Source organism: Xenopus tropicalis, chromosome 7 (genome assembly GCF_000004195.4).
Source record: "Xenopus tropicalis strain Nigerian chromosome 7, UCB_Xtro_10.0, whole genome shotgun sequence".
Taxonomy (NCBI): domain Eukaryota; kingdom Metazoa; phylum Chordata; class Amphibia; order Anura; family Pipidae; genus Xenopus; species Xenopus tropicalis.
The window spans coordinates 51,332,242-51,353,113 of NC_030683.2; the positions used below are offsets into that span (position 1 = coordinate 51,332,242).

The 20,872-nt window shown below is 39.7% G+C and overlaps 1 protein-coding gene across 1 annotated transcript; it reads right to left on the reverse strand.

The window, feature by feature from the left end:
• Nucleotides 1–5,183: 5,183 nt before the first annotated feature.
• On the reverse strand, nt 5,184–9,590 carry LOC116412356 (uncharacterized protein K02A2.6-like). Its single transcript, XM_031906499.1, has one exon. The coding sequence runs from the start codon at nt 9,588–9,590 to the stop codon at nt 5,565–5,567; it is 4,026 nt and encodes a 1,341-aa protein (XP_031762359.1). The 3' UTR covers nt 5,184–5,564.
• Between the last annotated feature and the right edge of the window lie 11,282 nt (nt 9,591–20,872).

A 20,872-nucleotide genomic window follows, 5' to 3' on the forward strand; every position in this document is an offset into this window, starting at 1 on the left:
GATATATAGCTCCTTTTACCCATCTTGTGTTATATAATAAACTAGCTGAGGTACCCAGAATTGCCCAGGAAATGTGTAGTTTCATCTATAGTAAGATGAGATTTTTTTTCTTTAAAAGCCATATGCATTCTTTTATATATCTAATGAATATAACATCTGAATTAGTTTAAAATATTTTTTTACCATAAAGCAGGCTGATTGGCAATGAAATACAAATTATTTCTAACTTAAGCTCATGGACATGCCATGTAAAGGAGTCTCTAGTTACAGTAAATGCTAGCAGCCTTTGGAGACTACCCTTAAGCTTTGTAGTTGAACATCACAAAGTCAAGATGTGCTGGAAAATGTAATTTTTTTCACTAAGAGCACATATTTCCCCAGTCACCTTTGTGGCAAGTGCTTTTAGAAAAACTGGGATCCTTAATGAACAAGGAAAGGTAGTTTTAAATGAAGTGTCATTTGAATCAGCATTGAATAAGTTAAACTTGCTTTGCCAGTCAATTTTGTGTTCTTTGCCATGAGCCACTGCTTTCATAGTTCATCTCATTAGAGATGGATAATTTTAGCACTCTTCTATTTCTTAATTTCCATTCACTGCCCCTGGTGACAGCATCTTACTGGGCCCCGTTCTATCATCATTTCCTGTGCTTTAGTATTGACACTATCGGGGCTGAGGTCACCAGGAGAAGCACAATGTGTAGGTGCAGATTGCAATGTAGGTTGCTGGTGTTACTGATATTTCAAATTAACTAAAATATTTTTTGTAAAAAAGAAAAGGTAAGAAAGAAAATTAAATTGATAAATGGATTCCATCTATGCTCCATGACCTAAGCATGGTAGATTTGCCACAGATTAAGGGAAAATTCGTTTTTTGCATTTGTTGATGCTGTTTATTATCTAATTAAGTTATGTCAAAAATCCTTCTTTTCATTATGCATTTATATTGAGAAAATATTACACACGCACAGAACATGGTGCTATTCAATCAAAGAAATGTCCTGACATTAAACATGTAAAATGAAAGTATATTAGAACAATATTATTTAGTAGAATTAAGTATAAAACAACAGACTTTTATGAGTTTTTTCTTGAAAACCTTTCTCCACTCATCTGAGTGGCTTCTTTAGTTCAGTTGACTGATAGGGAATTCCCTGGCATTTAAACCCTTGAGGGTAGTACAGTCACAGACATCCAATCACAATGGTTTCATTGAACTTATTCAGTAAGGTGTTGGCTGAAATTGACAGATGTAAGAAAGTATGATCATGGTACCATGATTCTCATTGATGCAGGTGTTAATCCTTCAAAGTACATGACTGAAAACTTGTGGGTACCCAGACTGGGCCTTTATCAAAACTAAATCAAAGACAAGAAAAAAGACCAGGCCAACACACAGAAGGGAGGAACACAGCAGGCAAAGCATACCTGAGTTAACAGCCCTAGAAGCTCCCTCTGTTTTTTAAGATAGCAGCTGCCATTTTAGCTAACTCTCAGTTACTTCTGTGCTGTAGCTCTAGCTGCTGCTAGCTCAGATTACAGCACAGTTGGGAGGGGGATAGAGGAGAGATGGGAAGGGGAGAGAGGAGAGATAGGAGGTGGAAGATGAGAAGGTAGGGAGAGAGAGAAGGGAGGAGCAAACTGAGCAGACTTGTGCCATGCCCTGAAGGATTTTTATAAGAGAAGGAAGTCTGATATCTAAGAACATGTGTGCACAAAAGAAGAAAATAAATCCTCTGTTATCCTCTGGCCAAATTTACATAGACGTCTTTGATAAAATTTACTTAGTTTTTACTTTTCCTTCTCCTTTAAGAATCAGGAATAATTCTAAAACTTTCTCAACGATTCCAGTTCAGGGGACATTCTGAGAATCAAATTGCACAGCAATTGACAAAAACCAAAGGTTATAACCATTGCGAGTTAAAAAACTAAAACGGCATTTAACAATATGAAGCAAGTCCTTCTGCCCATTATAAATGAGAATACAGAATAAGTTGGTGTGGAAAGCAAATGTAATAAAAGTTGTAGATTGAGAAAACAATTGCATACATTTTTCAATGTAACATTTGTCATTATACAGTTATTGCATTGCAAATTTTAATTGTGCATAGCACATTTTTATGACCTGCTTAAAGATGGCATATTCTTTGGGTGCAAATAATAACTTTTTCAGTAAGAAGTTAATTACATACACTGCATAATGGAGCAAACAATAAAACTTGCAATCTTTCTTCCAAGAAGAAGCTAGATGGTAGGATCGCTTTATAATTTCTGGATTTTCCAAACCTATATTCTATTTGCACAAAGCAAAAATGTTTTACATTGTCCATATTTTTTTGCTAATGACTTTCAATATTTCAGTTTCCCCTTATGAATGCTCTCATAAACAGATGGCTAAAAGTGACTTTTTACCACATAAATGTGGAAGAAGCATTGTTAATACATCTGTGTAAAAAAAACATTGGTAAGACAAGTGACAATAGATTTGTCTACATACAGAATGCAGGTTAAATATCAAGCACAATTATGGACTTTCCTAGTGCAGTCCCATTAAGGGTATACGGGGCTTGCATATTTTTACATCCCATGTGCATAACCTTACATTTATCTACATTAAATCTCATCTGCCCCTTAGCCGTCCAGATTGCCAGTTGGCCAAGATCCTGCTGCAAGTATGCCACATCCTGAATATAATTGACTGGGCTGCAGAATTTTGTGTCATCTGCAAACACTGATACATTGCTTATAATACCCTCCCCTAAGTCATTAATGAACAAGTTAAACAAAAGTGGACCCAGTACAGAACCCTGAGGGACCCCACTGAGAACCTTACTCCAAGTAGAGAATGTACCATTAACAACCATCCTCTCTATTTCATCCTGTAGCCAGTTTTCTATCTATGTGCAAATTACTTCACTAAGATCAATCAAAACCATAGTTTAGAAAGCAGTCGTTTGTTGGGCACGTTATCAAATGCTTTGGCAAAATCCACTGCACCCCCACTGTCCAGCTTCTTACTAACTTCATAATAAAAAGCAATTCAATTTGTTTGACATGACCTGTCTTTCATAAAGCCATACCGATTACTGCTCATAATGCCATTCTCCAGAAAATAATTTTGTATATGATCCCTTAACAAGCCCCCCCCCCATGGATGTCAAGCTTACTGGCCTATAATTGCCAGGCTGAGATCTTAATCCCTTTTTAAATATAGGAATGACAATAGCTTTCCTCCAAACCATAGGTACCATACCAGATGAAAACAAGTCCGAGAATATCAGAAACAAAGGCCACTGTAAAACTGAGCCTAGCTCTCTCAGTACCCGAGGGTGTATTCCATCTGGCCCAGGTGCTTTGTTCATATTAATCTTGCACCATATCCTGGGTCAACCACTGAGCTGAGCCAACAGTGCAGCTAATGGGTGGGGCTTGGCACTCTGGCTCCTTTACTGTATACACTGAAGAAAAGAAGAAATATATATGTATATCCTTTACTGTACAAGCTAATTGAGTTTAATGGTACATGGGACAGTTATGTGACAGTGTATCACTCCAAGTTACATGGCTGTGTCACCTGAGAAAGCAAGGAGATGGCTAGCACTGGGTCAAATTTCAAAAATAAATATAAAAAAACCTGTTTTACCTTTTAAAAAAACAAACTTCAGGGCAGAATTCTACTGGGACAGCACTATTAGTTAATGTGTTTAAAAAACATGTTTTCCCATGACAGTATTCCTTTAAATGATCCTTTACTTTTCTAATGAAACAAGTCTATCTTCTCTAGCTTATATGAAGTTACATTCTATGGCACTACAAACCATACTTATATAAAGGAATATCTGTTAAAGTAAAACATTAGGTATAGTCCTACAAAGTCTGTAAACTACTGGTATATAAGGATAATGGCACATGGAGAGATTAGTTGCCTGCAATAAATCTCTGCTACCGCCAGTGACTAATTTCTCTGAAATACCTTTCCACCAGCAACAAAGTGAATCGTCAATTGAAAAACATACTTATCCTTTTGTTTTTTTTAAGTCGCAGGAGGAAAGTTTGTGTTACTTTGGAAATACAAAGCGACATGTGTGCCTTTCCACTGGCGATTCACTTTGCTGCTGGTTTCGTCACCCGAGGAAGAAGAGATTCATTGCAGGCGACTAATCTCTCCATGTAGCATTAGCCTAACACAGTGCAACAAAATACAAATCCAAATACTATTAGATTTTGTATTTAATATATAGTTATTTGCAGTTTTGTGATAGTTTAATTAAACACAGTGATAATATAAAACATTCACTTTTGCAAATTTCAAAGTCACACAGTAACTCTTTTTCCTAGCCAGCTAGCTGTGGCATGTTATTGTGAGTTTTGTGGGCATTGTGAGTTATGTTTGCCTTATGCTGTTCAAAGATGACTGATCAGCCAGACTAAACAGATTCTGCAAAGTGTCAGTTAAGGGGTTAAACTGAATATTCTTTCTCTCAAAAGATGTTTCAAATAAGTAAAATAATACGTTCATAATTATTGCAAGGTTCATTTTTACTTTAAATTCCTTTTCCCATTGACATCCTATGGGTAGAAAAGAACAACCGTTCTGATTAATACTGCAGATGTCGTTGTTTGAAAGCGAACAATTCTTGAAAGAAACATCCTCATTAAGTGTAAGACCATGTTTTAATCAGCTACAAGATAACTACAAAGTTGTTCATGTTGCCAATGCAAGCATGATGATGTATAGACATTTTTTAATTAACGTTATAGGTCATATATATTCAGTGCATTTCATGAAATACCCAAGATTATGAAGATGTCTTGAAATGTATCCTAGTAGCAGTTTCACACTGTAGTTCTGAATTACCGTATATACTCGAGTATAAGCCGATCCGAATATAAGCCGAGGTACCTAATTTTACCTAAGAAAACTGGAAAAACGTATTGACTCGAGTATAAGCCTAGGATGGGAACTGCAGCAGCTACTGCTAAGTTTCAATAATCAAATAAATAATAAAAGGACAATCAGCGTGACTCCCTGTGAACTCTTCATAAATATATAATGTTGGCAGCTGCAGATTAGGGAAAGGTGATTAGGGAAAGGTGGATAGAGGACCCTTTGCCCCCCCCTAGCCTTGTGCTGTGTGCGCGTCCCATCATATAAAGACTCACTGGCATTCATTGCGTGTGTTATGTCGGCATCAATATGCACAGTTATGTTAACTATATACTTGTTTTTAGGTGCACAATAACTAGCATGAAAACAGTCAGAGCATGGAGAGTGAACAGGGTATTTCCCTTCTGCTTTATTACTTCCGGGGCGCATGAGACATACATCACACCACGGTATTGCCACCTAGTGGCACGTATGTGAAATAACACTCAAATACATTACATCTCCTCCCCACTTAGATCAATTACTCCCATGTTTTTTCTCATACCGTAAACATTGGAACATCAGTGGAACTCAATAACTGTGAGGCCATATTAATGATAAAATAACCTACCGGACCAACCGTTAACTGCTTGAGTCTACACCCAATTAACATATTATGCAGTGCAGATAAAAACAAAAACTACAGATCTAATCTGTTAGGTGCCTTACGATTCCTCACGGGGAATCGCCTCTCATTTTGGGAAATAACCGTAGCCGGTGCAACAAGCCCATCTGCATGTTGGTCTGGTGCATAAGATACAGTCTCATTAGATATCAAAGGCAGTTCTTGTTCCCTATCGTCTAATATTGGTGACACACTGTTATCCGCTGGCAACAGTTCGGTGGCTTTTGTGATTTCCGGGTGTCCCCCTAACATTTGATCTGCATGTCTTTTCCAGGTTTGTGTACTGTCCACTTGGACCGTATATGACACTGGTCCTGACTGGGAAGAGACAGTACCAGTTTTCCACTTTTCTCCCCCACGTCTATAATCTCTGACCAGCACGGAATCACCAACACCAAAGTCTCTTTCTTTCGCATGGAGAGCACGGTACGAACATTGAACTTCTTGGGCTTGCTCCACAGTCTGTTTTACACTTGGCTTTATTAAATCTAGTCGTGTTCTCAGTCTGCGATGTAAGAACAACATTGCCGGTGCTTCTTTTGTTGTGCTGTGGGGAGTATTCCTGTACTGTAACAGGAAAGCATCTAGTCTTTGTTGCAATGGTTTTGGTTCTTTAGATGCTTTTAGCGAATGTTTAAAAGTTTGTACAAAACGCTCAGCCAACCCGTTCGTCGCTGGGTGAAATGGTGCCGAGCGTACATGTTTAACACCATTCAATTTCAGAAAGCATTCAAATTCCTCTGAAGTAAATTGTGGGCCATTGTCACTCACTAAGGTTTCAGGTATGCCATAGCGACTAAAAAGACCACGCAATACCTCGATCGTTTTGCATGACGTAGTAGAATCCATCACCAGAACTTCTGGCCATTTCGAGTGTGCGTCAACGACTACTAGGAACATGCGTCCTTCAAATGGCCCAGCGTAATCGATGTGGATTCGCTGCCAAGGGGATTCGGGCCATGCCCAGGGATGTAACGGTGATAGGGCTGGGGATTTCTGATTTTGTTGACAGGACATGCAGGTTTTAGATTTTTCCTCAATCTGCGAGTCGATATTTGGCCACCAGATGTAGCTACGCGCTAATGCCTTCATTTTGACTACACCTGGGTGTCCCGTGTGTAAATCCTCTAAGACTTGGGGTCTCAAATTTGGTGGAACGATAACTCGCTGTCCCCACATTAGACAGTCCTGCAAAAGTGATAGCTCCTCCTTCCTCATGAGATACGGTTTTAAAACATTTTCTGAGTCTTTGGTAGGTGGGAATAACCCGGTGGATACCATTTCCTTTACCCGACAGAGAATTGGATCTGTCCTGGTTCCTTTCCGAATATCACTGCTACTGACTGGAAGTGTATCCATTTTGTTTATAAAATAAACCTCTAATGCATCCTTTCTGTCCTTGTGGTGAACAGGCAGTGGTAAGCGTGATAAACTATCTGCGTTCCCGTGTTTGTCCGCACTCCTATACTGGATAGTGTAGTTATGTGCAGCCAACAGGAGAGCCCACCTTTGAAGTCTGGCTGCAGCCATGGAGGGAGTCGCTTTGTGTGGATGGAGTATGGTGGTAAGTGGACGGTGATCGGTCATTAAGGTGAAGTGACGTCCATATAGGTAAGTGTGAAACTTCCGTACTCCGAAGATTAATCCTAATGCTTCTCGCTCCAGCTGCGCATAGTTTTGCTCTGCCTTACTTAAGGTTCTCGAAGCGAAGGCTATGGGTCTTTCCTGCCCATCTGGCATCAAATGTGAAAGTGCTGCCCCCACCCCATAGGGTGAAGCGTCGCACGCCAATCGGACTGGAAGTCTTGGGTCGTAGTGCGTAAGCACATTGGGTGTCAATAGCTGTCTCTTGATTTCCTGAAATGCACCCTCACATTCTGGAGACCAGTTCCATTTCACCTCCTTATGTAACATTGCGTTCAGGGGGTGAAGGACTGTGGACAGGTTTGGAACGAATCTTGCATAATAATTAACCAGCCCCAGGAAGGACCTGAGTTGGCTAACATTGACCGGGACCGGTGCCTCTGCAACTGCGCGCAGTTTATTGGCGGACTTGTGGAGTCCCGATGCATCAATCATGTGTCCCAAATACTCTGAGTTTTTGAAAAACTCACACTTCTCTCTTTTTACCCGAAGTCCACATTTCTCCAGTCTATTTAGCACAGCCTCAAGATTAGACAAGTGGTGCACATCGTCTCTCCCTGTGATCAGGATGTCGTCCAGAAAACAGTGGACGGATGGTAACCCCTGCAGTACTTGTTCCATGGCTCGTTGGAATATCGATGGAGCTGATGTGATGCCAAAAGGTAATCTGTTGTATACGAACATTCCCTTGTGTGTCGTGATGGTTAAGTATTTCCGTGAATTTTCATGTACAGGGATCTGCAGGTACGCTTGTGAAAGGTCCAATTTGCTAAACCTTTTTCCTCCCGCTAGTGAAGCGAACAGATCTTCAATCCGAGGTAATGGATAATGTTCGGCACATAAGGCTGGGTTTACCGTTACTTTGAAGTCACCGCAGATTCTGACATTACCTCCTTTTTTTATTACAGGCACAATCGGGGTTGCCCATTCACTGAATCGTACTGGTGAAATGATTCCTTGTTTGAGTAGGTGGTTGATTTCTTCCTCCACCTTGGGTCTGATGGCATATGGTACCACTCGAGCTTGGAAAAACTTTGGTTGAGTTCCTGGTTTCAGATTGATGGTAGCTGTGTAACCATTGAAAGTCCCTAACTCTTCACTAAAAACTTTCTCATGCTGTTTTAGAAGGCTGTCCAATGTCCCTTCGTTGCTGCGGTGTACTGCACTTATTGATTTGATCTCACGCCAGTCCAGATGAATTCGGCGAAGCCACTCGCGTCCGAATAGCGGAACCGCATTTCCGGTAACAATATACAGTGGTAACCGTGCACGTTGTTTGTTTAGCTTAACGCACACCTTGATGACTCCTTCTGGCCGGATTACTTCGCCAGTGTATGTCTTGAGAACAACGTTTGTATGGCGCAGACGAATGTGACTTAATTTATCTCTATACAGTTCCCCTGAGATAACAGAAACTGCCGCTCCTGTGTCGACTTCCATCTCTACTCGTAACCCCTCAATTTTTGGTTGTATTTTTATTACCGCTGTCCCTTCCTCATTTTCCCTTTTCATTATGTTCCCTGGTGCAGGGTTTTGCGATGTTGCGGTAACGTTGTGTAGTGTCAGTTCAGACTCAGTATCCGAACTTGTCTCTTCATTCAGCCTTTCCGTCTCAGTGCCCATTTTGTGAATTGTTTTTTTCTTTGCCATTCCCTTACTTTTTACATAGTTTCCTTTTCCGAAAACTCTCGGTATTTTCACCTCTGTCTTTGCACCTTTACATGACCGAGCGATGTGGCCCTTCTTTCCACAATTGTGACACAGTTGGTCTTTGTAAAAACATTCATTTTGGATATGGTTAGACTTTCCGCATCTAAAACATTTTGCCTTTGGCGATTCTGATGCAAAAGACATGGCATTTACTTTCAATGAGTTACTTAAATGCTGTGATTCCCTCGATACAGCCTCCATTGACATTGCTATGTCCACGGCCTTTTGGTACGTGAGCGCCGATTCAGTCAAAAGCTTCCGCTGTATTGACTCGCTGCACAGGCCACACACCACTCTGTCTCTTAATGCATCGTTTAAATTGTCACCAAATTCACAGTGCTCCGCCAGTTTCTTTAATACAGCCACATACTGTGCAACACTTTCCCCCTCCACCTGATTTCGTTTGTGAAACTTGAACCTCTCAGCAATCACAATAGGCCTGGGACTGAAATGCGCTTGCAGTGTGTTCACAATGTCTCCATATGACATAGTGCCGGGCTTAACTGGTGCAATAAGGCTACGTAAGAGTCCATAAGTGGATGCTCCCATTACGCTGAGGAAAACCGACACTGTTTTTCCCTCTTCAATGTCATTTGCTTTCACAAAGTGTTCAAAGCGTTCTACATACGTGGTCCATTGCTCTCTCGCCTCGTCGAAGGTATCAATCTGTCCGATGATCGTAGCCATCCTTACTTCTGGCTTGACAACTAGATATTGACCGTGGGCACGTTTCCCTCGTCGCCAATTTATGTTATGTCGGCATCAATATGCACAGTTATGTTAACTATATACTTGTTTTTAGGTGCACAATAACTAGCATGAAAACAGTCAGAGCATGGAGAGTGAACAGGGTATTTCCCTTCTGCTTTATTACTTCCGGGGCGCATGAGACATAGTAACATAGTAACATAGTAACATAGTAAGTTGGGTTGAAAAAAGACATACGTCCATCAAGTTCAACCATAATGCCTATACCTAACCTGCCTAACTACAAGTTGATCCAGAGGAAGGCAAAAAACCCCATCTGAAACCTCTCTAATTTGCCTCAGAGGGGAAAAAATTCCTTCCTGACTCCAAGATGGCAATCGGACCAGTCCCTGGATCAACTTGTACTAAAAACATAACTCCCATAACCGTGTATTCCCTCACTTGCTAAGAATCCATCCAGCCCCTTCTTAAAGCTATATAATGTATCAGCCAGTACGACTGATTCGGGGAGGGAATTCCACAACTTCACAGCTCTCACTGTAAAAAATCCTTTCCGAATGTTTAAATGGAACCTCCCTTCTTCTAAACGGAGTGGGTGCCCTCGTGTCCGTTGGAAGGACCTACTGGTAAATAAAACATTAGAGAGGTTATTATATGATCCCTTTATATATTTATACATAGTTATCATGTCACCTCTTAAGCGCCTCTTCTCCAGTGTAAACAGACCCAACTTGGCCAGTCTTTCTTCATAACTGAGACTTTCCATACCCTTTACCAGCTTAGTTGCCCTTCTCTGGACCCTCTCTAACTCAATAATGTCCCGTTTGAGCACTGGAGACCAAAACTGAACAGCATATTCTAGATGGGGCCTTACCAGCGCTCTGTAAAGGGGAAGAATAACCCCCTCCTCCCGTGAATCTATACCCCTTTTAATACAGCTCAAAACCTTGTTTGCCCTTGCAGCTGCTGCCTGGCATTGCTTGCTACAGCCAAGTTTATTATCTACAAGGACTCCAAGGTCCTTCTCCATTATGGATTTGCCTAGTGCAGTCCCATTAAGGGTATACGGGGCTTGCATATTTTTACATCCCAGGTGCATGACCTTACATTTATCCACATTAAATCTCATCTGCCACTTAGCTGCCCAGATTGCCAGTTGGTCAAGATCCTGCTGCAGGGATGTCACATCCTGGATAGAATTGACTGGTCTGCAGAGTTTTGTGTCATCTGCAAACACTGATACATTGCTTATAATACCCTCCCCTAAGTCATTTATGAACAAATTAAACAAAAGTGGACCCAGTACAGAACCCTGAGGGACCCCACTGAGAACCTTACTCCAAGTAGAGAATGTACCATTAACAACCACCCTCTGTACCCGATCCTGTAGCCAGTTTTCTATCCATGTGCAAACGACTTCACTAAGACCAATAGACCTTAGCTTAGAAAGCAGTCGTTTGTGGGGAACGGTATCAAATGCTTTGGCAAAATCCAAATAGATTATATCTACTGCATCCCCACTGTCCAGCTTCTTACTTACCTCATCATAAAAAGCAATTAAATTGGTCTGACATGACCTGTCCTTCATAAAGCCATGCTGATTACTGCTCATAATGCCATTCTCCACTACATAATTTTGAATGTGATCCCTTAACAAGCCTTCAAATAACTTGCCCACCACGGATGTCAAACTTACAGGCCTATAATTGCCAGGCTGAGATCTTACTCCCTTTTTAAATATGGGAGTGACATTCGCCTTCTTCCAATCCCTAGGTACCATACCTGATGAGAGTGAGTCTGAGAATATCAGAAACAAGGGCCACTGCAATTCTGCCCCTAGCTCTCTCAGTACCCGAGGGTGTATTCCATCTGGACCCGGTGCCTTGTTTACATTTATCGTGTGTAACCCTTTAAGCACCATATCCTGTGCCAACCACTGTGTAGTTGGAGCTGAGGCAACAGTGAAGCTATTGGGTGGGACTTGGCCCACTGGCTCCTCTACTGTATACACAGAAGAAAAGAACTGGTTAAGCACATCTGCCTTTTCTGTATCCGCTGTAACCATATTGTTATTATAACTCAATGGGGCCACACCCTCAACCTGCATCTTTTTACTATTAATATACTTAAAAAACTTTTTGGGGTTAGTCTTGGCCTCGGCCGCGATGCGCTCCTCATTTTCTATCGTTGCCTTCCGGATTGCTGTTTTACAACACTTGTTATAGTGTTTATAATCATTAAACGCAGCTACTGTCCCCTCTGACTTATATTTCTTAAAAGCTTTCCTTTTTTTCCCTATTAACTTCTTTACCTCAGAGTTAAGCCACATAGGGTGATTCTTAACACTTCTACTTTTTCTTATTAATGGAATGAATTGAGAACAGTAATGATTTAATATCATTTTAAATGACAACCATTTCTGCTCTGTATTTTTATCAGAAAACATAATGCCCCAATCTATGCCCTGAAGCGCTGCCCTTAAGGAGCTAAAATTTGCCTTCCTAAAATTCAGTGTCTTTGTTGCCCCCGTGTAAATTTGTTTCCTGCACCAAACATCAAATGAAATAACATTATGGTCACTATTACCCAGGGGTTCAACCACTTGCACATTTGCTATACGTTCTGGGTCATTAGAGATCACTAGATCTAGTATAGCATGGTTCCTGGTTGGCTCCTCAACAACCTGTGACATAAAGTTGTCATGCAGCAAGTTTATAAACTTGTTCCCATTTACTGTCCTGGCAGTACTATTGCCCCAGTCAATATCAGGGTAATTAAAATCCCCCATTATTATCACTTGCCCCAAACTAGCAGCCTTTTCTATTTGCAACAGGAGCTGGGCCTCCTCCTCTTCGCTTACATTAGGGGGTCTATAGCATACCCCTACAATTAGTTTGGTAGATTCTTTACTATCTGTGAGAAGCTCAACCCATAAGGATTCAGCTCCCTCTGTTCCCCCCATAACTTCCTCCTTAATATTTGCTTTTAAGTCGTGCTTAATGAACAGACACACTCCTCCTCCTTTTCTATTGCCCCTGTCCCTCCGAAACAATGTATACCCCCCAATATTAACTGCCCAGTCATGAGACTCATTCAACCAAGTTTCAGCAACACCAATCACATCATATTTCCGCTCCAACGCCAGTACCTCCAGCTCTCCCATTTTACCAGTCAGACTCCTTGCATTGGTAAACATACATTTAATACTGGTTCCGGCGTGAGAATGACGTGTGAACAACTTATGGGCCTCCCTGCCATTATCAGTATCCCGAAGCAAGTCTCCTCCCCCAATTTCCCTTACTATGCCCACTACCTCATCTATCCTGTCTACCACAGAATTTCCCGCTGCACCCTCCCCCCCCACTCCTAGTTTAAAATCTCCTCCAACCCTCTAGCCATCTTTTCCCCCAAAGCAGCTGCCCCATCCTCATTGAGGTGCAGCCCATCCCTGGCAAAGAGCTTGTAGCCGATTGAGAAATCAGCCCAGTTCTGGAGAAACCCAAAGCCCTCCTCCCTGCACCAATCTCTCAGCCACGCATTAATCTCCCTAAGCTCCCGCTGCCTTCTTAATGTTGCTCGTGGCACAGGTAATATCTCTGAGAAAATTACCTTGGAAGTCCTCGCCCTCAACTTCGCACCTAGCTTTTTAAAATCGTTCTTGAGGACTTCCCCCCCTCCTCTAACTTTGTCATTGGTACCTATGTGTACCAAGACCGCCGGGTCTTCCCCAGCCCCTCCCAACAATCTGTCCACTCGTTCCACCACATGCCGAACCCTAGCACCAGGCAAGCAACACACAGTTCGGCATGTAGGGTCTTTGCGACAAATTACCCTATCCACCTTTCTAATAATTGAATCCCCTACAACTATAGCCTGCCTTCCCTTCCTAGCACTATTCCCCCCACCTGTATTAGAGGTGCCGGCTCCCAGGGTGCTCTGAGAGACAGCCCGAAATACATCACACCACGGTATTGCCACCTAGTGGCACGTATGTGAAATAACACTCAAATACATTACAGCGTGCACACCCCCCCCCCATGGACTAGAGCACCCACTCCTGCCAAAAAAGCCCTTTGCATAGTATCCTGCATGGTACTGTTCCTGCTAGATTACCAAACGCAAGACACAAAAGTCATTAAAAGCTACTGTACATTTCAGCTGACATAGAAGGGTTTATCTGGGGTCTATTAGTTTGGTACTCCAGGGGGCTGATTTACTTACCCACGAACGGGTCGAAATGAGTCCTATTGCGTTTTTTTCGTAATGATCGGTATTTTGCGATTTTTTCGTATGTTTTGCGATTTTTTCGGATTCTTTACGAATTTTTCGTTACCAATACGATTTTTGCGTAAAAACGCGAGTTTTTCGTAGCCATTACGAAAGTTGCGTAAAATCTGGCGATTTTTCGTAGCGTTAAAACTTGCGCAAAAAGTTGGGCTTTTTTCGTAGCGTTAAAACTTACGCGAAACTTTGCACCTTTTAAGTTTTAACGCTACGAAAAATGCGCAACTTTTCGCGTAAGTTTTAACGCTACGAAAAATGCGCAACTTTTTACGCAACTTTCGTAATGGATACGAAAAACTCGCGTTTTTACGCAAAAATCGTATTGGGAACGAAAAATTCGTAAAGAATCCGAAAAAATCGCAAAATGTTCGTTTTCAAGTCGGAACTTTTCCAATTCAGGTCGGATTCGTGGGTTAGTAAATCAGCCCCCAGGTGTGGGAGCTCTGTTCTTTCCTATGTCTTGTGCCCCAGTAGACATTTATTAATATAGGAGAGTAGTCCTGTACAAATCTGATTAGCAAGTGAGTGCAAAATGAAAATCTTGTAAAGAAAGTGAGATCTAAATAAACATGATGTTATGGTGTAAGATACTAGAAAGACTTATACAAAATAAAACCTTTTCAAGTTGTTGACACAATAGAAAATACAGGTGTATAGTGCAAAAGTATATAAAGCCCAAGAGCAAGACACAGCTGTACATGTTATTTTGCTTACAACACCCATATGAGTATGTCCTAGGGCTGTACCTTTAATGTCTTTAGGTTTCCTCGACATGTAATCTCTCCATTTCTTTGAGCTGCGTTGAAGTGCCGGTGGATTTGGCATTCGTTGCACGCACCCCCACCCCCTGGGGACGTACGTACGTGCGTCCGAGGGGGGGGGGCGTGCAACGAATGCCAGTGAGTTACATCTCGCTGAAGTTACATCTTCAAATCCATATACTCGAGTATGAGCCGAGGGTGCCTTTTTCAGCACATTTTTGGTGCTGAAAAACTCGGCTTATACTCGAGTATATACGGTAAGTTATTTGATGGCAAACACTTTAAATAAACGGATATTAAAAGCAATGTCCAGTGCCAAAAGGCTTATTAAAACAAGTAGATACCTGGCACTCATTCATCCAGTTCCCCTGAACTTTCTCAATAAGCTCACAGAAAATGATTTTTAACATAAGGTATGTCACTTCTGGAGTCATCGATAGTCCACTTTATCAGACAACAGAGGGCAGCAGAAGGCATAGGGGTGTGTATGCATGAAAAGCAGATAAGAATAGTACAATAGCCTTACTGGATACACTACAGGTATGGGACCTAGGGTTGCTTGGGACCTAGGGTTTGCCATATAAGGGGTCTTTCCATGATTTGGATCTCTCTAATGCTTAAAATCATTTAAACATTAAATTAACCCAATAGGATTGTTTTGCCTCCAGTAAGGATTAATTATATATTAGTTATTATCAGCCTTAAAAATGTGATTTTTTTTTTTTATAAAAATTGTGGGAGATGGCCTTCACATTACACAAGGTATTTTAATAAAACATTAGCTGAAGTGAATATAGCTTTTAGGGTAGAGGACCAGTGGATACAGAAAGATTGCCAATGTGCCTTTTCTTGTTCTTTCAAATGATACACATTGAGTAAATGCACTTTAAATGCATATCTTTGTAATTATAATATGCATGTCTTTCAGTTATAATATGATTTAATCATCATCATCATCATATTATTTATATTATTTTGCTACAGCACTTACAGTTGATATAAATGCTTCAATATTCTTTTTTTAGTACTTCATTCTGACCTTTTTCAGAATTCAATAGAACTTTGAATCTAAATCAAACAGTTTGCTAATTCCTTCTAGGAATATGCACAATCCTTTGTTTGGCGATGAACAAAACTCACATTTCATATACTGATTCCCTTGTGTTATCTAATTGTGGCACTTACTCAGTTCTTCAACCTAAATGTAACCTTTATCACATATTTGCTTTTCAATAAGGCTATTATTATCCACTTCCTCACATCTGAATTATATATTAACCTTGGGATCATAGTGATAAGTGAATAAATAAATGGCAATTTTAATTTCATATTTTGCACCCATTTATAATGCAGTAATGCAAAAGCTTATTTTCCTATTCAGTGTTTACCCAAAACATCTGAGCCACTAATTATTGAAAAATATACTTATAGTCGCTGACATTAAAAAGTGTGTATAAAATTCTGATTACGGTAAATTAGGTAGTTTGCTGTTATTACAACTTACTTTAAAAAGTATTTCAACCCTTGCACAATGTACGCATTCTTTTCAACATTTCATTTATAACACCTTCAGTTAGGAAGCAATGTGTTTCGTAAATACATCCTACACAAAACGTTTGTTAACATAACAGCAAGTGAAAGAAATATGGACATAAGGAATATGAAATAAGAAAGACAACATGTTGATTGTGTAAGAAGTGAAAAGCAGAGTTCTGACAGTTCTTATTTAAAGGGTTGTTCCTTAACAATGCATGCAAAGCAGTTTATTGTCCAAAATAAAACGGATAACCATTAATAAAGACTAAAAGACTAATATAACACCCATAATTGGAAGATTCTTGGCCAGATGTAACTGTCTGGAGGTTTATTACCATTTCATTTCAGGCTGTATTACTATTTTACCTGTACATAGTCAAAGTTTGGCATTTTATTTTAGGGGGAAAACGCTATTTTGCCTCAGAGAACTAAAGATACAAGCAAAGAACCTACTGCTTAGCTCCAGGAATGTTTGTTTGAATAAAAAGTGCTCTGTCTGACCTACAGATTACTAATTCTATAAAGTATAGCGCTTAGACAAACAGGACATTCTAGTTCAGATTATTATAACAAATATTTAACTCCAGCAATACCTCTGGATAGGGTCAGAAATATAGCAAAGAAAGTAGGTATTTTATCAGGCAAATGGAGCCACCATCCAATAATGTTTTAGACCTAACTGTCTATCAAAATCTGACTCCTGAATGCAGAGAAAACAAAGAGGAGAAAATGACTGAGAGGAGAAAAAGAAAGAGTAACATAACTCTTTATTGATTATATATAGGAAGTGTTTATTTCTGTGAGATAAAGCTTATACTGTATTTCATTTTCATTACAGTTTTGCTTAATGTTAAAAGGGCAATACCCCCCCCCCCTTGTTTAAAGGGGACCTGTCATCCAGACATAAAAAAATGTATAATAAAAGTCCTGTTCCAATTAAACATGAAATCCAAATTCTTTTTTTTAACAAAAAAGATTTAACAAATCTATAACCATTATAAATCACCATCTTATTGTGTAGCCAGTGCATGGGCATGGGCATTAGGTCCACTATTCTGGTGCATAATCAAGAATTTGGCATAATGCTTTCCTTGCTAACAAAATCGTGCCTGCCTACTTGCTGTCGCCCATTTCATGAAAAAATCTGCCAATGGAGAAATGCAGAAATTTGCTGCAAGTCCATGCTTGCTGAAAAATTGCACCCCACTTTCAGTAGAATCCTGTAGAGAGGGTGCAGTAGTAATAGAGAATCCCTTCCTTCCATCAGCTGAGACAGAAACTGAATTTTTATTGCATTGCCCATTTTTTCAGTTGTCTGAGGGGTCATTGATTACACTCATGTGCAAATCACACCACCTTAGCCTCAGCAGGATCAGTTCTGCAACTGAAAGCAGACTAACTCCATCAGTTTCCTTGTGGGGAGCCATTTCTACCTCTGGACCATTATCAACATTCAGAACTACCCATAAGTGTCCACAACCTTTATTCTGTGTCATACAGTTCTAATGGACTTTTTAAGCAAGGCCATATGTCATTGGGCTGCTTTGTGTGTAAGAACATATAGAGGCAGAGTCACTAAAGACCGAAAAAAATGAGTGTTATTTTTAGCATGCGCTAAAAATATTATCACTTCTTATATTTTGAGAATTAACGATTGATTCACAAAAAGGACAGTTGTCTGAATTAAGAAGCGATTTTATTGTCGTTATCTATCTTGCAATGAATTGCAATGAATTATTTTAAAGCATGCAATATATTTATGCGTTATTTCGTAGCACGCAATATTAGCGCGATATTACACACATAACCAAGGCAACGTGAAAATGTGGACTGTGACACCATATATCCCTCCAACTTTCTGAAAACTTCCTGTGGCAAAAAAATGAAGTTTGATAATGCCAGGAACAGCATGGCTTCTGCGTGTTAGTGGCTGCAGGTAAGGCTCCAGTACCTCATACAGGCTATAGATTGCTGCTCCATTTAACCTATAGCGCCTCGCTACTTCCTCCTCTAATAATACCTCTAGAATTGATCTATCTCTGAAAACTCGAGGATGCATCACTCTAGGACGATCACATACTTGATTCTCTTCCTTGCAATCCAACAAAAATCTGACTGCAAACACCATATTGTCTTCACAAACGCTCACGAACCGCAATGTTTTTGGAGTAATGCCTACTCCAAGTTGGTGTTAATATTAGCACTGATTATCGCCATATTTCATGCAATGCCATGGACATAACGATTTGCGATAATTGAGCTTTTTGCACATGCGATATGAGTAGTAACGCATGCAAAATTACATTGATGAATTGTTACTTAAGTAATGCACAAAACTATGTGTTAACTGTTAATGACCTTTTGTGAATCGGCCCCATACTTTCAAAAGCAGCAATATTTAAAGTTACAAAAACATTAAAAAAACAAAGGGTTTTGTATTATATAAAATATACTATAACTTTGCACAATAATAACTGTGTAATTGCTTTAGAAACACTAACACAGTTTATGTAAATAAGCTGCTGTGTAGCCATGGGGCAGCCACTTAAGCTGAAATGGGGATATAGGATACACATTTACGTAGCAGATAACCAAACAATGATTTTAGTTTTCACACAGCATGATAAACAGGTTGTCAGTGCTATCCATGGCTCTCTACGTAAGTAAAGACTGAAATAATTTCTTATATAAAATAGGAGATGAGCTGGATTAAAAGAGAAGTAAAGCTAAAAATCATTGGGGCTGCCAAGTTGTTAGACACCCCCCGACTGATTCTAGCTGCCTACCCGTTACCATAGGCTGACATTCCTCTTCCTTAAAAATGCACCCGCCCCGGGCGTTATTTACTGAGTGCTGCTTTGTTTCTTTTTTCTCCATGATGTCCCTTGTGCCAGTTATAAGAGAGAATGTGCACAATACAGAAAAAGTTCTGTACTTCACACGTGTATTTCATTATACTGCTAAGGTGACAGTTTGTGCATGGTGTAACATACTAATTGTGGAAATAAATATAAGTCCAAATTCTACATTTTGGTGACAAAATGTCACCATTTTCTGATTTTTTTTCTACGGTTTCCAGAATTTTTCAGTAGTTTGTGTAGATATTGGTGTTTTAGAATTTTGAATGTTTCGAAAACAATTCGCCAATGGTGAAATGTGGAATTTCGCTGAGAATCCATGCCTGGCGAAAAAATTCGATCATCACTAGTCATCATTCATCATCATTAGTCTTTACTTCAGAAGCACAGTTAAACCATAGGAACCAGATAGAAAAATCCATAACCAAGGTTTTTCTGATTCAAGTGAATTATTAAATGCTTGCATTGTTCAGCACTATATTAATAAATTATCCACCTTGTTTGTTGAATATATTTACTTTTACAGAATATAGCAACATTCATGGTTCCCCATATGGTCTTCTTTTCAGACATGCTATCACAGACATTCTTCTAATGCTGAAATAGAATGTTATAGATGTTCTTCTAATGCTGTTTTGAGCACATATTTGCACATATGTAACTGTATGGCCTCTGCTACTTCAATTACTTTTACATTGTTTTAATACATATATACAGATAGAGGGAAAGAGAGAGAAAGCAAATGAGTTGTTTTATCTACACATTATAGTCAATTGTAATGACGAAAACCTGACACCTGTGAATGACCATGCTATTATAAAGTACCATTATTTTCTAGAGGTGGCCTTAGTAGGTTCTTTTTCTTCACTTCTCTCCCTTCAACACTATAGCGATCATTTACAACCACCAAGTTCAGTGTGCAAAGTGAAATTAGGAATGGTAATAGTCTTGTTTTTACCAACAATATATCTTTTCCCCCATTATTCCAGCATCATTGGCATTAAACTCAGCATTGCATTTACCATTAGTGTTTCTTAAAGAAACAAAAACATTGTTAAGCAAAAACATTAAAAAAAGTAATTAAAATAGAATGTACTGTTGATCTACACTGGTACAACTAGTGTGTTTGTTTCAAAAACACTACTATAGTTTATATAAACAAGCTTCTGTGTAGCAATAGGGGGCTAAAAAATGAGAAAAGGCACATGTTACACAACAGATAAGCTCTGTTGTATACACTGGTATTTTACAGAGCTTATCTGTTATTTATTATGTCTCCTGTACTTGAAAGGCTGGCCCCATGGATACAGAGCAGCCTATTTATATGAACTATAGCAGATTTTCTGAAGCAAACACATCTGTTTTACCAGTCCAGAGCAACAGTTCATTATATTGACATTCCTTTAAAAGACTCATTTTTAGATGTCACTGTTGCTTTAATTGAGTGCACTTTGTAACTAAAATATTTTTAGCAGGGATGGAATTGGACAATATAAACAATGGCCTTAGCATTTGGTTCTTTGGGGAAAGTCTGTTGTTCCTATTTTTACAGCTCTCTGTGTGAACCCTGGCATTACAGTCATATTCAGGTTGGTGGTAGCTCCAGTTTCCTTGTTTCAGTAGGAGCACTTGCACTAGATTCCTTGTGACAGTATGTGTGATATATTCACTTGCTTGAGCATGGGGGCACTTACGTTCATAAACAGGTCAGTTTAAGTACCTAGGAATAGGGGCGCACCCAAATATAACTTAATACTCTGGGGTAAACATAACACCATTGATTGATGACATACAGCGTGAGCTGGCTATCTGGTCCATCCTC